This window comes from Nematolebias whitei, chromosome 1, assembly GCF_014905685.2.
Source record: "Nematolebias whitei isolate Nwh7 chromosome 1, NemWhi1, whole genome shotgun sequence".
Lineage (NCBI taxonomy): Eukaryota > Metazoa > Chordata > Actinopteri > Cyprinodontiformes > Rivulidae > Nematolebias > Nematolebias whitei.
In genome coordinates this window covers 53,464,504-53,481,720 of record NC_056498.1, presented here as the reverse complement: position 1 = coordinate 53,481,720, position 17,217 = coordinate 53,464,504, and the positions used below count along the sequence as shown (strand labels likewise).

Here is a 17,217-nt window from a genome sequence, read left to right as displayed (position 1 = left end):
TATATATATATATATATATATATATATATATATAGATGTGTGTGTGTGTGTGTGTGGGGGTGTGTGTATATAAATATGTATATGTTGTTTTTACAATAAAAAAATCTATAGTATGAAAATCAATTTTTTACACTTTATATTAAGTAAATAAATATATGAAAAGGCGGGTCCCATATCACCAGGTTGAGGACCAGTACCTGTAATTTGGTACTGGGCTTTATAGAAAAAAGAAAAGAAGCTTTTCTTAAAATAAAATTAAAAAGTCAATACTGTTTTTTTGATACACATTGGTCAACAGGGTATTTTATTGTGGAAAATTACATCTTCTGTTTGCACTTCTGTCACCACTTGACTCTGTCGTCCAGCAAACAAACCTACAAGCCAATTAATCAATAATTCTATCAAACCAGGCAAAACTAAGTAAATAGCAGACGTTTCTTTGTTTTTTTCCACTTGTCCTTAGGAAAGTCATCTTAAATGAAAGAAGACTGCAATGCTTAAACCTTTTATGCTCCATGTGCACAAAAGGTTTATGTTGGCCAGAATAAAAGTCTCTCTGAGGTCTCAGGAGCTGTAACCAGGCCTACATTTAATAAGATAAAGAAATTATTGTTTTAACTGTTATTTTATGGAGCATTGATTAAACTAGATTTTAGGGGAAAATCCCTACATTTTAATAAACGTTAAAGTAAATCATTGAATCGATTAAGCTACATTCCTCTCAACGTAGTTGCGTGATGGGTAACATCTGAAAAATGTTCTTTTATAATCGAGTCATTTAAACTGCTGAGTCATTGCTTGTGTTTGTGTGCAGGTAATTGTCTCGTCCTTGTTATTGTGGCCGCCACCAGGAGCCTCCATGTAGTGACGTCTGTGCTGATCATGAACTTGGCCGTCAGTGACCTCCTGGTGGGGATCGGAGTGATGCCTTTTGTTGCCATGTCCATCGTCGACCACGGATGGGCGCAGTGCGCTGTAAGTGTCTTCTGGATGACGTGTTTTAGTTTGATGCTGACATTTTCTGTCCCTGTGGTGAGATTCTGTCTCCTGTCTGTTAGGTGCTCTGTCTGTATGTTGGTTACACCTCCTCCGTGTTCTGCACAGCTTCTGTTCTGACACTAGCTGCTATTGCTCTCGACCGCTACTTTTCCATCATGGACTGCCTGCGTTACAGCTCCCGGTGCACCCTGTGGAGGACTTGCGCTGTCGTCCTGTGGATCTGGCTGCAGGCCCTGGCCACTTGTATTCCTCCACTGCTGGGCTGGAGCTCAATCATCTATGTGGTTCCGATGTACAACTGTGCAACCAACTGGGCCAGCAGTCCCAGCTACACGGTCTTTATGACTATTCTTTGCTACCTCATACCTGCAGTGGTGATCCTCTTCTGCTATGTGAACATTGTGAAGGTGGCCCACAGCCACGCCAGGAGGATTCATACCCTGGAGGACTCTGTCCAGCGCCGCAACAACTCCTGTCCTGCCTGCAATCAAAGTGATTCATCTCACCAGAACTGTAGGAGTCCCTCGAGACTTATCTGTCACATGAATGGAGAGTTTACATCTCGGTTCAGCTCAGATGCAGCAAATGTTAACCATGCTCTTCATGAAGGACCCACACAACAAAGCAACATTGCACCCAGACGTTTGTTTCCCTTTCTGGCTCAGAGCAGCTCGCAGCCGCCTGTTCAGAACCATCATCACGGAGTGCTGCGCCTTCTTCTGATCATCACAGCTTTCCTCATCTTCTGGACACCCCACATAAGCATTGCTCTTGTTCAGGCCACTGAATCTGCAGTTAAAGGCCAACCTAGCCTCATCCCAGGCTCTGCCATCACCATCTCTTACTGGCTGATGCTGCTGAACTCTGACATCAATCCTCTCCTGTATGCTCTGCTGAGTAAACGTTTCCAAAGTGCCCTTTGGGGACTTGGGCACAGAGCAAGAGCCAGTTTAGGGAGTGTGCTGGGCAGGAAGGATGAAGTCAGCGCAGAGGGAGATGAGCTCAGGAACAGCGACCCTTGCACTCTGACTTCTGCACATCCCAGTCCAGCTTCCAGCACCGAAAGTTTAACCTGTGAGCATGCAAAGTATTCCTCCTCCATCTTTACCATTAGTGCTGGCATTGAGCGTCGCTCTGAGGTGCACGTGTGTAAAATCTGTTGCCCTGATAACACCTCTTCTTCCTCTGTGCGGCCAGAGTCTGGCAGTGGGAGGGAACACAGTCTGCAGGTCCCATCTCGGCCTCACGAGAGAAGCAGACTTCCCTTCTCTGCTCTGACGAAGGAGCAGCAGGCCACGTTTTTCTTCGGCCAGATTACTGTGAGAGTAGAGCACGACATCTGCTGAAGTACACAAACAACCACCTGCAGCATCATACTTAAACTGAGCCTATCAATATGTTTCTTAATAAATTAATTTATTCTTTATAATTACACTTGAGTAATTATTTGGTCTGTTTAATGTTAAAACATCATCAAATGCTCACATCTAATATAAGCTGTTTATTTTTGTATGAGAAAATCACTACTATTTAAACAAAACTATACTGAACAACACTCAAATGCCCAACGTATATGCTTTATCTCCTCATAAGACAACAAGAAGCTTTAAGGTTGTTTCCACAGTAGACTCCGTTCGACTGGGGACCAATATTCAGAACATTAGTTTACATTTTCAGCTGGTGCGGTTTGCGTTCACACTGTACTGACTCAGTCGAACCAACCTGTTCCCCCCTCGCCTGTGGTGGCGCTGCACCAAGAACTATGGGAAACGGCACAAAAACCTCTGAAGAAGACACTTCTTCTTCTTCTTCTTCTGGAAATAAAAACAAAAACGGAGTGACGTCAAATTTTAGCGGTTTTAGGATTTCTGTTTTGTCATTTTTCAACAATGGACTCAGCATGAGTGGAAGATGAGAAAGAAGACCATGGAGAATGTTTTTCACACAAGGTGGCTGACAGCTTCGTATGAGGTAAGAGAAATGCGCGTTTGTTTGCCCTGCGCTGTATACCACTTCCTGCTTTTTGAGCGGTCTCCGGTCCGCTTGCATTCACAATGCATTCAAACCACGCCAGAGCTTCAACCGAACCGAGACCTAGGTTTTTAGGCGGACCAGAGTTCGCTTTTTTGGTCCGTATCAGAGTTTGATTGTGCATTCACACCTCCCCCAAATGAACCGGACTTTCTAGGCCAACGGACTAGAGTTCGATTAAAGCGGACTAAACAGGGCTGATGTGATGCACCCTTAATGTAGCTACCGTATTTTTCGGACAATAAGGCGCACCAGATTATAAGTGCATTAAGTGAAACAAAACAGTCAGATAAGTTAAACTTTATTATTCAACTCCTTCACAGAGTTGCACTCGGGTCCAAAGAATCCGACCCTGCCCCAGCCCACAGCCATCATTTCTGAACCCCACCTAATCCGATGAATTAATAGTAATTACAGGTCCGAATCAGACCCCCCATTTTATATTAAGCTTTGACTGCCTATTCCACCCACTATTATTAACCATTGACGGACGCATGTGACTGAGTAATGGGGGCAGAAGATGGGAGCTGAGGAGTTGTCAAATCGCATTAGATGCTTCTCTTGCTTCTGCCATTCGACCCCGCTCTGACATGTTGGATATTTTGTGATCTCACCTGTTTTGGTCGGGTCTGGGCTCTAGGTTAGGGTTAGAAATGACAGCTCTATTCACAATAACCCCATGAAATTGATTTGAGGTCAGTAAGCACAACCAGAATTAATATATACAGTGTCTTGCGAAAGTATTCGGCCCCCTTGAACTTTTCAACCTTTTGCCACATTTCAGGCTTCAAACATAAAGATATAAAATTTAAATTTTTGGGGAAGAATCAACAACAAGTGGGACACAATCATGAAGTGGAATGAAATTTATTGGATGTGTCAAACTTTTTTAACAAATAAAAAACTGAAAAGTGGGGCATGCAATATTATTCGCCCACTTGCGTTAATACTTTGTAGCGCCGCCTGTTGCTGCAGTTCCAGCTGCAAGTCTCTTGGGGTACGTCTCTGTCAGTTTTGCACATGGAGAGACTGAAGTTCTGCCCATTCTTCCTACAAAACAGCTCGAGCTCAGTGAGGTTGGATGGAGAGCGTTTGTGAACAGCAGTCCAGCTCTTTCCACAGATTCTCGATTGTATTCAGGTCTGGACTTTGACTTGGCCATTCCAACACCTGGATACGTTTATTTGTGAACCATTCCATTGTAGATTTGGCTTTATGTTTTGGATCATTGTCTTGTTGGAAGATAAATCTCCGTCCCAGTCTCAGGTCTCTTGCAGACTCAAACAAGTTTTCTTCCAGAATGGTCCTGTATTTGGCCCCATCCATCTTCCCATCAATTATGACCATCTTCCCTGTCGCTGCTGATGAAAAGTAGGCCCAAACCATGATGCTGCCACCACCATGTTTGACAGTGGGGATGGTGTGTTCAGGGTGATGAGCTGTGTTGCTTTTACGCCAAACATATCGTTTTGCAATGTGTCCAAACAGTTTGATTTTGGTTTCATGTGACCAGAGCACCTTCTTCCACATGTTTGGTGTCTCCCAGGTGCTTGTGGCAAACTTTAAACTACACTTTTTATGGATATCTTTGAGAAATGTCTTTCTTCTTGCCACTCTTCCATAAAGGCCAGATGTGTGCAGTGTACGACTGATTGTTGTCCTATGGACAGACTCTCCCACCTCAGCTGTAGATCTCTGCAGTTCATCCAGAGTGATCATGGGCCTCTTGGCTGCATCTCTGATCAGTCTTCTCCTTGTTCGAGATGAAAGTTTAGAGGGACGGCCGGGTCTTGGTAGATTTGCAGTGGTCTGATACTCCTTCCATTTCAATATGATTGCTTGCACAGGTATTCTTGGGATGTTTAAAGCTTGGGAAATCTTTTTGTATCCAAATCCGGCTTTAAACTTCTCCACAACAGTATCTCGGACCTGCCTGGTGTGTTCCTTGGTCTTCATGATGCTCTCTGCACTTTGAAAAGAACACTGAGACTATCACAGAGCAGGTGCATTTATACAAAGACTTGATTACACACAGGTGGATTCTATTTATCATCATCAGTCATTTGGGACAACATTGGATCATTCATAGATCCTCACTGAACTTCTGGAGTGAGTTTGCTGCACTGAAAGTAAAGGGGCCGAATCATATTTCACGCCCCACTTTTCAGTTTTTTTATTTGTTAAAAAGTTTGACACATCCAATAAATTTCATTGCACTTCACGATTGTGTCCCACTTGTTGTTGATTCTTTACAAAAAATGTAAATTTGATATTTTTGTTTCAAGCCTGAAATGTGGCAAAAGGTTGAAAAGTTCAAGAGGGGCTGAATACTTTTGCAAGGCACTGTAAGGCTCACCTGATTATAAGGCTCACTGTCAATTTTTGAGAAAATTAAAGGAATTTAAGTGTGCCTTATAATCAGAAAAATACGGTACTTCCTGTTTTACTTTCTCTGTTTTATGTATCGAGACAAAATAATCATCTGTTTCTCACTAGGTTTAAAATAAAATAAAACTACATCATTTATAAACTATAGGTGTTTTGGTTAAACCTTGATTCTATTATGTGCAGTGTAATGCAATTACCAAATCTCACATATGTGAATGGCTCTCAGCTACTTCTACATCAGTTTAACTCACTAAATTACAGCCATTCTTGTGTTTGCTAAGATCAATTAGCTGTGGCAGCCATTTTGAATTAAGTTAATCAGTTAATGATTACTTTCTTAAAGCTTCATTAAAATCGATTCTGTGATTCGTGAGAGATTCTGCAAACAGTGCAGACAAATGAACACACATGCACAACAGTAATAATTCACCTTTGGCGGCAGGTAATGAAAAGGATACCATATCATTACAAACATAAACAAAGTCATATTTTAAAAGGAGGCTAGTAAAATATAGAACACACCAGGATTCTAATTCCTGCATCCTTTTTTTAGTGGCAGTGGTTTGAGACAATCGTCTTTTGTGACTGCACCGTCACAACACCTTGATACTCACATTAAACGGTGGCATATTATGATATACAGAGAAGTTGGTCAATCGAACGGTCCTGTGGCTGCAAAATAAGCCTAAAACAACTCGGTGCATAACAGTTAATAAGAGGTTTGTGCCTCTTCACTGTGCTTGGGTTTAACCAAACATGGTACTGTGCATTATGTGGTCCTCCCTTTGGTCTCACAAGTCTTGCAATTTGTTCAAAATCAGAGTTTTAAACCTAACCTGAGCCACTACGTTCATTTTAAAAACAAGTGGTGTTTTTATAGTAACTCTTCTAAGTAAGCCATACAACTTTTTATATATATATATATATATATATATATATATATATATATATAATTCTATTCGTCATAATCAATCTTGTAATACAAATACATTTTTGTGTAATTTCTGACCTCAGGTTGAATTTTGCTACACAATAACTTAGATTTGTGACTGCTCCAAATATCAAAGTTCATGCTCAATAATCCAGGTAAAAAATCCAGCAAAGTTCAGTCAGGTCATCTGGAAGGTTTATTTTGTTGAGACGTTTCGCCCTTCATCCAAAGGACTTCATCAATTCAAGGAGCCACAAACAAACTCAGTCCCACAAGCAGCACACTCCCATTGTGGACCAACCAGTTTGCTGGTGATAAGATGGTTGCTGAGGACCGCCCTCTCCCCTGTCGACTATTCTGAGGCAGCCATAGCCAAAGTGGTTCAAAACATCAAAGTTCATGCGCAATAATCCAGGTAAACAATCCAACAGAAGTTCAATCAGGTCATCTGGACAGTTTTTTTTGTGGAAAAAATGTTGCTCTTCTTTTGGATAATATTTCATGCTGTGGAATAATGAGCTCCAACTTGCTTGTAAACTGCATCACAACTACTTTCCCAAGTTTTAAAAGACTATTTGGGGCACTAGTCTCCATCCGTCAGTGGGAAAGTAGGGCACAATATGTAGTGACGAGGTCTTGTGAGTTGAACCAGAAATGACTGCTATGAAGGCATCTGAACACATCCTGGAGGAATGGGCTGTCATTTAAATTCATGGCTGATGGATTTCCTATTTGGTATGAAACAGCTAAATGCTTCTTTGTTGGTCCTGGTGAACCACGCTCCTCCTGGAGAATGACTCACCCCAGCCCTCTGTCAAAAGGGGAAATAGGCGGTCCCGGCCTTTTAGGTTTTACCCAGATAGGACTGAGGTTGGCCCGAGGGAGATTCATTCAGACTACTCATGGTCTCCACAAGTCACACCCTTCTCACCCGATGGCTCGTCAGATCAAAATAGCCGCGATCCGCTCGTTGACCATGGGAAACTTGTGTTAATAATCGCTCAACCCCCATTTTGACAATTGCAATTGGTTTTCGGTCTGGGGAACTTCGGTGTTTTGGCACAAAACACCAAGATGTTGTTTTAATCAGTGGGTTCCGATGTTATCAGTCCATTAAATGGACATTATTAGTTGTTATCATCCCCAAAGTTAGCAGTCAGACTAGTTCCTCCTACCTCCTAGTAAGTTTAATGTTACGTTTTTATGGGTGATAATATGCATCATGGCTCACGTGTAAAACTGGAAGTGTATTTTAGTTAGCTTTATGTAACCCTTTTCCTAAACCTAACCTTACCGCTGACCCTAAATGTAACCCCCTTACCCTTGAGCCTAAACCTAACCCTAAACCTAACCCCCAGACCCTTGACTCTTAACCTAACCACGTGCCTGTATTATCAGCAATAATAGTGTATGTTTAAACCTACTAGGAGGTAGAGGAGGGGCAGTCTGAACGCTATGTATGGGGATGATGACAACTAATAACGGCTATTTAATGGATGATAACATCCGAAGCGTGTTTTAATGTTATTCAGCTCCAGGGGTGTCAAACCCACTTACAAAAGGGGGGCAAAATTAAAACCTTTTTCAAACTAAGGGCCAGTTTCAGAATCTACATTAGCTCAAGTTACAAACCAAACATCTTTTCTTGGTTGCAGGTTCCTCAACAAGAATTTGATTGGTCTGATTTGATGTTCTCTGTTGCACTTTTGACATCACAATCAAAGATCACTGAAAAAATTAAAGTGATAAAAGTATTTTACATTTAAAATAACATCTTGGGTGCCAGATAAGATGTCAACGAGGGCCACATTTGGACCCTGGGCCTTGAGTTTGACACATACAGTATGAGCTAGACCAACAAACTGTCAAAACTTTAAAGTGCTCACATTTACAGATAATCAGGCCCATATGTTAGCAGGCTCTCGCTCACACTTACCCTTTATTTAATTAATTAAAATAATTAATTAATAATAAAAAAGATTGAAACACAAACCTTCACGAGAAAATGTATTGAAAAGAAATCTTTTTATACAGAACATGTGATTACACTTGAAGCCACCCAACAGTAGGTCCAATAAACCCATTTTATTCACGCTCTGAATGTTCTTTAAATGTGGTAATCATATGTTGCGTCTCAGTGTAAAAATCATCATTCCTTACAAAGGTTTACATTTATGTCTTGCGATAATTCCAGAGGAATACAATAATATTTATTGTCATAAAGAATGACAATGGGAAACAGTGCTAATATAGTCTATTGCAAATAAAAGAAAAAAAGGCAGTGAAGTGGACATTTCGGTTGTATCTGCTCGTAAGGTAAGTGCATGCTCGTTCAGTGGACATCAGTCACTTTCCGTCTGGAAGTTTGTCAGCAAAAAATGCAAAAACTATAAAAATCCCCCCTCCCACACAATGCATAAAGAAATTGTACCCCTTCCACCCCACAAAAAAGCAGCTCATTCAAATGTTTCAGTCTGCAGAAGTCTGTGGCACTGTTTGAAACAGCCAGCACGAGGCGAGCATGTGTGGTGGAGTGATGTTCATACATTCATAAGGCAGAGTTTCAGTTGCTCTCCAGTTCGTCTTGGTTGTAACCCGCCTCAGAAACGGGATAAATGAAAATAAATACAGTCAGCTTTTATTATTTTCAAGAAAAGCCAGAGAAGTGACCATTTTCCTCCTTCTGTTGTCTTCGTTTAATTGATGTGCATATACGTCTAGAGGATTAAATGTGACATGAAGTCAATAGGAAGGCTAAGTGATGGCTATTATTCATGTTCAAATAATTCAAGAAGTGTTCATTTCACTTGTAAGTTTTGTTATATGCTTCTGACCCATCGAAAGGTTGGGACTTCTGAAGCATTAGGTTTAAAATTGTGATACAAACATCACCCATGTCATGCATTAAAATAGGAGATACTGGTTTAACCATCTCATTAGAGAATTTTATCAATGAGTGAGTACTAAAAATGAAAGTTAAGCTCCAGGGAAGCACGTAGTCACAACCAAAGGCCAAACAGTTTGGTTGCAAAGAACGCCACCTCTGTTTTCCAAGATAAAAGGAGAAAGGCGCCATGAAAAGATTATTTTTAGCTCACATTGATCCTCAGACGTCCAGACAGATTCCTTCACACCAAATAAGAGCAGCTGATTCACAGCTTCAGGACATCTAAAGTGTGAAAAAGAACTATGTTTAGTGCACAAAAGGCAGGTGGTCATGGTTAAGTTTAAACAAGTTCAGAGCAGAATGGATGTCAAATGAGTGCTACGCAATCTGAGCAGCCATCATGATTCCCTCATGGCTGAATTACTGATCACGGGTCAGTCTAAATGAGCGTGAGCTGTGCAAAACTAAAAGTACCAGGCATATTGAATTTGTTAATGAGCCTCCCTCTTTATGGAATGAAGTCAATGTGCAAATGTTGACAGGGAGGTTCTGCCTCTTCCTCTCCAGTTGAGTCCAGTAGTGACGCCGGCCTCCCCATTGCCCTCGGCAGGCTCGTCCCGTTTGCGCAACTTCATACTGAGCTGAATGATGCACTGGTCCCAGTCCTCTGGTAACAGTAGCATGAGGAAACCCAGACAGATGATGAACACAGCAATGAGGCGCACGGTGTTAAAATGGATCTCACACGTGAAGAAGTCCACCACTGTCAAAGCACAGGGAAGTGTTAGCATTAGCACACAAACAGAGAAATTTGTGAGCATTGTTATTCACATATAGTACTTTGAGTTACAGGATGCAAACCCCTAACCTTGGGGTTTCTGATAGAAACTGCTGTAATACTTAGCTGCAGCACCAGGTGGAGCCTATTGTTAAGAAAATGGCTAACAAGTGTGGTTGTAGGAGGTAGAATGAAGTCTTAATGCTGCCCAAGAAAAAAAGAAAATATGCCTTGTTGGAGTCAGTCTTAGTGATGAATTATACGGCACAAAACAAAAAATAAATAAATTAAAAACAAAGCCCAACTTAAATTAAAGTGGTGTTTTGAAATTTCTAACAGCTAGGTATGCCACAGCAGCAAATTGCCATAGCTGCTAATAAGAAGCAAAATATTACAGATTATGTGCTTCTTTCAACAATAAAACTAAGGGACAGACATTCTGATGCATGCTCAATAATCCAGGTAGAAAAATCTATAAAAGTTAAATCTGGTCCTCTGGACATTCAAAAAAGGGACGGACAGTATCAACCACAATTTAGTGTTGGAAAAAAATTCTGACGTTTTACTGAAAATGCGTGTGCAACTGTTTTTCCACATAGCTGAAGCTGGTAAAGATGACGGATGAATATACTTTAAATTTAACTATTTATTTCAGTACATATAAAGTAAGAATAATATTTCCTTTACTGTGATTTAAAGTCACTGAAGACAGTGGTAAATGATTAAATAATCTCGTATACTGCAGATTACTGAAGATAGTTTAAAAGGTTTTTAAGGCCATCTATTACTCTACATTTTAAATGAAGTATTCTATGTTAATACTTTGGTTTTAATATTGTCTGTTTTGGTAATTAAGTTAATTTTCCATGGGCTGATCCAAAGCCTTATTTTTCTTCATTTGGCTATTCCCTTCTTCAGGGGTCGCCACAGTTGAACTAAGTTGCACAAAGACTTTGCAATTGTTTTTACGCTGGATGTCCTTCCTGACACAACCACGGAGCTACCACAGCCCTCTGTGTGGAGCAGAGTTGCCATCTAGGTCGTCTGTGGGAGCAGATGGTGGGGGTTAAGGACCTTGCTCAAGGGCCCAGAGTGGGGCAAATGAAGGTGGAGGCAGGTGTGGGTGTTTCACCTTTTTCACCCACATTTTGATGTTGTCGGTCCTGGAAGTTGAACGGGCGACCTTCCAGTCACAGGCCCACCTTCTCTAACCTCTGCACCACCACTCCCTGAGCTGATTCCAAGGCCATACAATATTAAATTTAACCATGCTTAAAAGTCAGAAGAGACTTACATGCATTCACAGGGACACTTAGGACAATGCCAAAAGAAATTAATGTTGGGTACGTTATTGCAATGCCAAAGTTCACCAGGATGTTGAAAGCTGTAAAGAGAAACATAATCAGAGCAGCAGCAAGTCTCAGAGTAAGAAAGTCATTGTAAAATTTGAGCATTATATGGATCGTAAAACCAACTGTTTTATCATCTTCATTTACCGAAAAGCAAGGCCGCAACCCCACAGAGATACGCCCAGGGGATGTCTTCAAGTGAGCCAATGTACTCCACATGTGTAAAATACAGGATGACTGGCACAAAGCTGATGAAAACAAAGTTGGCGCTTCCGACAATGCTCAGGAAGAGTGCTGCCTCTCCAAATTTGGCACTGCCCAGCACCATCTTGAAGAGCACCTGGGGATAAAGGGAAAAGGAGATAGATGAATGTGAAAAATCCACCCCCTTACAAAGTTGAGGGTTATTACAGGAGGTTGGCCTGCCAAGTACCTGCCAAATCTATGGCTTGTAGCCACTGCTGCCTGTTTGTCACATTAGGTAGCAAAGACAGGGGGCAGAGGAGAACAAACCTAGTCAAAATGTGGCTATTTGCCTCCTTTGATCTGGATATTTCCACCTAAAGACACAAGTCTAATTCCTATATAACACACCTCTTTCAGCTGAGGCTTATATTTCATCAGACTCCCCTTTCTTCTTTCACCTGATTACATAACTAGAACCAATTTGGTCCAGTATGTCTTATATAAGTCAAGAATAGTCATACATATATGCATGTTTGGCTTTTATAAACATGTTTTACTGTGGCTGAAAGCAACGTAATACCACATTGTACCTGGTAATGATGTGTTTTTGTATGGGATGGTAACAAATACCTTGTAGAGTGCTGACATTGAAGCCGAGGCCACGACCAAAGTGATGCCGATGACAGAGTGGCTGTGAAATCCATCAGCATAGGTCATCATGACAATGCCTGCTATGGCCAAGATAGCTGCTACTATCTGTGGAGAGAAAGGACATCGGTGAATGATGGATGGGCGACACACTGCTTGCCGTCTGGTCATTAAGACAATAAGTCCTTTCCTGCTGCGTGGGGCCACAGCAGGTTCACATGACCTCCACTTTGCTTTTCAAAGTCATGATAACAAGACACACAGGAATAAAGATTGCAACATTATAGCCTGAGTTCAAGTTTGGAACTAGAAAGCAGCTCATTTGGAGTTTGTCCAATACAAACAGGCGTGCTTCATGGGAAATCTGCTCTCAGGTTCAGAGCGCAACTGCTTCCACCATGGCACGAGCCGTTTGACTTGATTGTCTGACATTGATTTCCGTTACGCTGCCATCATGTTTACAAAACAAATACTCCATCTTGATCCAGCAGCCCCACTTATCACTCCCACTCCCTGCCTCAGCGATTATCATGGCTTCGAGATGACACCAGATCATCTGTTTCATGCTGCTCGTAGTCGACCTGGATGCAATAAAACTAAACCTGTCACTTGCTCTGCTCGTGTGTTTGTATGTGCATGTGTTCATTTTGCAGTTGCAAAATGGTGGGTGGGGGTGTTGGTTGAGAAATAGCGATGAGCACGTGACGCAGTCCAGCTGAGTGGATTAGCTCTGCATTAAAGAGGTGTCAGGAAGATAAATGAACCATGTGTTCTTTTTTCTTGGCCAAAGCCCTGAGGCACTTTTGGCAAAATTGCTCTTTCTGCACTGCAGCCTGCCTGTCAGTCACACCTGAAACCTTCCATTTCAGTGAACACCGGCTTGCTTGCAGGACCAGCAATGAGAGATGCTTTACCACAGTTGGAGTGTTGAAACTTTTCCAAATTAGGTGCAAACTGTTTGGGACAAGACTGCATTCTGCATTACTCAGTGCCATTACTTTAGTATGGCAATAAGGCAGCTCATGAATACAAATGACATCCAAAAGGCTTCTTGGGATGTTTTCTAGTGCAATATGAGTAATGCTTTTATCACTTTGCTGCTGCTGCTACTAAACTGACCCAATAAGTTACACACACATCTTTTCAAACACAATAACACCCCCTTGTGCTTGTTTAACAAGGGTGTTTAGCCTCTTCCCTATTTTTCTTTCTTCTTCGCTTTCATGGAAATCTCATTTAAGATCCCCCGCATTGCCGCAGACTTTCAAATACTGCAGTCTCTACCAAGCGCCGGAGCGAGTGACAGGGCTTACAAGAGGCAGAGATGCAGCATTTTTACAGTGCCTGTCGCTTACTGAAGCCTTTCATTACAAATAATGGGGGTGGGTAGTTGGGGCACGCACAAGGGAGCGATATAAGTGTGTGGTGGTGGGGAGGGGGTTGTCAGCGTGTGGGCAAATGAAGGGGAAATCCATTCGGCAGAGTGCAGAACAGCTGTAGATGTGAACGCATCAGAGGCGTGCAGCGGGAGGAGAGGAGGAGGAGCTCAGTCTGGAGTCCTCACCTTTCTGGGTGTCTCGTCTCATCCAGGCAAACGGATTGACAGGTGATCATGGGAGGCTGACCACACTGTCACAGAGTAAACCTCTCTATCACTGTGTGGGTAACTCACACAAACCAACTAAATCAGAGCTTCACAAATGGTTTGTGTTCTGTGCTGTATTTCACTACTGAACATAGGAGCTTTAGAAAAAATACAAAATACTTATCAGCCTCAGACTGACGAAGCCTCTTGGATGAGGGGCGAAACGTTTCTTTTTAACAAAAAAAAACGAAGTCCAGATGACATGATTCAACCTTTTTTGTTGTTACAAAATACTTATGTTGTCCAAAAGCAATGAGAGGCACAGCTATAGGTAGGTGGTGGTAATCAGGTCATGTCGTGGTGGGAATACTGCAAAAGCAACTAATAAAAGACTAAAACATGTTTTCTATTCCTCAATGGGATTGACAACACAAACCCAAGCAGTAAGGAAATGCCACACACAGCATAAGAGGAAATAACACATATTTCTGCAACATTTTAAGTTATTCAACCAGATCCTCCTCTGTCCAATTCTTCACCCCCACCCCCTCCATTTTCTGTTTCCTGTGGTTGCCTTGTAATATGACCATACCAGATCAGTTTGCAACATTTTACCATTAAGAGTAGTGGTTCTTGTTCTCCAGCGTGGGTGGCAACTATGGTTTCTGTAAGATATATGCAGCATCTTCTTGTAACAGTAATTTTCAAAGAACTCTATCTTCCACACAGTATCTGCTGTGAGCATCCCGCTCTCACATACACACCGTAGGGTGGAGAGTATTTATAAAGACTGACCTTCACAGGGAAGCTGATAGAGTTGCCTTTCCAAACACTGGCAAGTCTCGTCATGGTTCATGATGTTCTACAAATCTAAAAGACTTCTACTTGAAGTATTTTACTTCTTCCAGTGTTTGCCCTTTTAAATCCATACCATATGCTCAGGGGCTTTCAAAGTGTGAGCCTCACTCAGGAAGCAAATAAACAACTGCCCCCTCCCCCTAAACACATTACTGCTTTTATTTCTGTTACAATTCTTGTTATTGCTATACTTAATGTTCCATTCTTACTTAAAAATTTTTATTATACACATTTTTCTTTTACACATTTTACCACCTCCTAAGGGAAAAGCCACCACCCATAGCTACCTTTTCCAATTTAATGTTGAGTTCCTGGAGCTCCGTGTCCTTATTTCCCGTCAGGTCAATATCATCCACGAGGCAAATATTGGGGGAGGATCTTCCTCTGATGGTTATGTAGGTATGGACTTATTGTAGTGCTATTTACTGTACATGGATTTTTCCAAAAGTATGTTGAAAATGACAAGGCAGGAGGGCGTGTGTTGCCTCTGTATGAGTTGGACCGCCAGCTAAATATACAAAGAAAGCACAAAACTATGGTGGCCCTGAGGTGTAAATGAACATTTGAAAAAAACAGCATTAGATTTGAAAAAATGAAATTACATTTGAAAAAACAGAAACATTAAGCCAAAGCAGAAGTGGCCAAAGTGGAAGTGGCTGGAATCACATTTGGAAAAAATGGAATTATATTTGAAAAAATGGAATTATATTAAGCCAAACCAGAAGTGGTGGTGGTGGGGGGTGGGGGTTAGTGGTTTATTTTATTTTTTTACTTATTTTATTTTTTTACATTATTAACATAAAACTACAGTGACCCTGAGGTGGTTTGGCTTAATGTAATTCCATTTTTTCCAAATGTGGTTCCGGCCACTTCTGCTTTGGCCACTTCCGCTTTGGCCACTTCCACTTTGGCCACTTCCACTTTGGCTTAATGTAATTCTGTTTTTTAAATGTAATTCTGTTTTTTCAAATGTTGTTCATTTACACCTGAGGGCCACCGTAGAAAACTGCTGATGACACACATCACAAAGAGTTGCAGAAACTCACCCTGACTCCCATAAAGCGGTCTCTGAGTACAATCCATGAAAGCAGAAAGACGAAGGCTTTGTTGCAACAGAACAGTGCTGACACGTCTGTTGTGTTGATCTTCCTGAGGGCCTGCAGGTACAGGTAGTTGGTGAGGATCCACAGCAGGCCAAAGGGAGCCACCTTAGTGAAAAACACCTTGGGTGTCAGCCCGTCGTCCCCGAAAAACCTGCAACACTCCCTGTGAGCCGAAATACAACCAAGAACACGGTATTACTGTTAAATGTCTGGTGTAATTTAGAAACAGACCTTTGATTTATGACCAAGAACAGGTTGGTTACTTCAGCTATTATATCTGAATAATTTGTTCTCCCACATTAGAGTACTGCTGGGAGAAATGAGTAAATACAAACAAGAAAATCTGCTGCAAGTCTTTGAGAGATCAATTTTCTGATGCTACCGTGAATAAAGCTTCAGTCCCTCAGGCGTAATAAAATATTTGTTTTGCACTAGTTCTGTTTATTTCCATGTAAACAAAAATCAGAGTAACAGCTAAACTGTTACCAAGTACAAGTTTATTTGAAACACGTCCTAAAGCCTGATTAAGAGCTCAAACCAGTTTTCGCGCTGCTACAGGACATAAAATCGGACATAAAGCTGTTCTGATTAAATTTTATGTCTACTTTTATCTTCTACCCATCAAAACAGTACATTTCAAGATGCTGAATTAATTTTCTGCGTATATATGGATTTGGATGTTTTAATGATGGGCCAATGTTTTTAATATTTTATAAATGCACAAGGGACACAAACAGTATATCTGCATTTCAATATCCAAGGCGTGAACGCAGCAACTGGAAATTCTAATCAGCTCTTGGGTGCAGTATGGAGATGTCATCAGATACGATGTGTTTTAGTCGATTTTGTTTTCTCTGGTTTAATGTTATCCGAAGATGAAAGGCAAAGGCAAACAAAGTTTTTGTTCGAGTTTATGTGTGTGTTACTAAAATATCACATTAAGCACTCCATGGATTTTAACTGAAGTTTCAGGGAATAATAAATGGATGTAGCTAAATAATTGATTAACTTTTGGAGCCAACCCAAGTCAAGATGGCCACGACAGCCATATAACATTAGAAAACACAAACGTATCTATAACATTACATTTTACAGATAAGCTGCTCAGACTTGATTAGCTGGACCACTATGTCTTGTTATATTGATGAGATTGTGTATAATGTTTTTTTTTCTCAAAGTTTAAACGTAATGGCTATACTGTAACTCTGTCGTTTATTCAGGTAAAATGGTCTAAAACTCTGGCATGAAAGGTGTCAGGTGATACACATTCCTTCAAAGAATGCTCAGCCTTTAACAATAAATTCAAACATTTCTTGATCATATGGCACCTTTTATTCTTGCCTTGTTTCTACAAAACAATACTGTACATTTCATGCTGACAGAATCACACAAAACACTTCCTGTTTATATTTGCACTCTGAATACACTATGTATGTATATATATATATATATATATATATATATATATATATAT

The 17,217-nt window shown here is 41.0% G+C and overlaps 2 protein-coding genes across 2 annotated transcripts in view; one reads left to right on the top strand and one right to left on the bottom strand.

Moving 5' to 3' along the window:
- Window positions 1-2,345, top strand: part of LOC119417977 (5-hydroxytryptamine receptor 1D) — a 4,096-nt gene extending 1,751 nt beyond the window's left edge. Inside the window, exons 2-3 of the mRNA XM_037685227.1 lie at window positions 815-975; window positions 1,059-2,345. Coding sequence (XP_037541155.1) covers window positions 815-975; window positions 1,059-2,345 — 1,448 coding nt within the window. The remainder of the gene's footprint in view (window positions 1-814; window positions 976-1,058) is intronic.
- Window positions 2,346-9,648: 7,303 nt separating this feature from the next.
- Window positions 9,649-17,217, bottom strand: part of slc35f3b (solute carrier family 35 member F3b) — a 73,512-nt gene continuing 65,943 nt past the window's right edge. The window contains exons 4-8 of the mRNA XM_037685217.1: window positions 15,687-15,906; window positions 12,180-12,305; window positions 11,511-11,703; window positions 11,309-11,398; window positions 9,649-9,999 (exon numbers count right to left, since the gene is read on the bottom strand). Coding sequence (XP_037541145.1) covers window positions 9,758-9,999; window positions 11,309-11,398; window positions 11,511-11,703; window positions 12,180-12,305; window positions 15,687-15,906 — 871 coding nt within the window. The 3' untranslated portion in view covers window positions 9,649-9,757. The remainder of the gene's footprint in view (window positions 10,000-11,308; window positions 11,399-11,510; window positions 11,704-12,179; window positions 12,306-15,686; window positions 15,907-17,217) is intronic.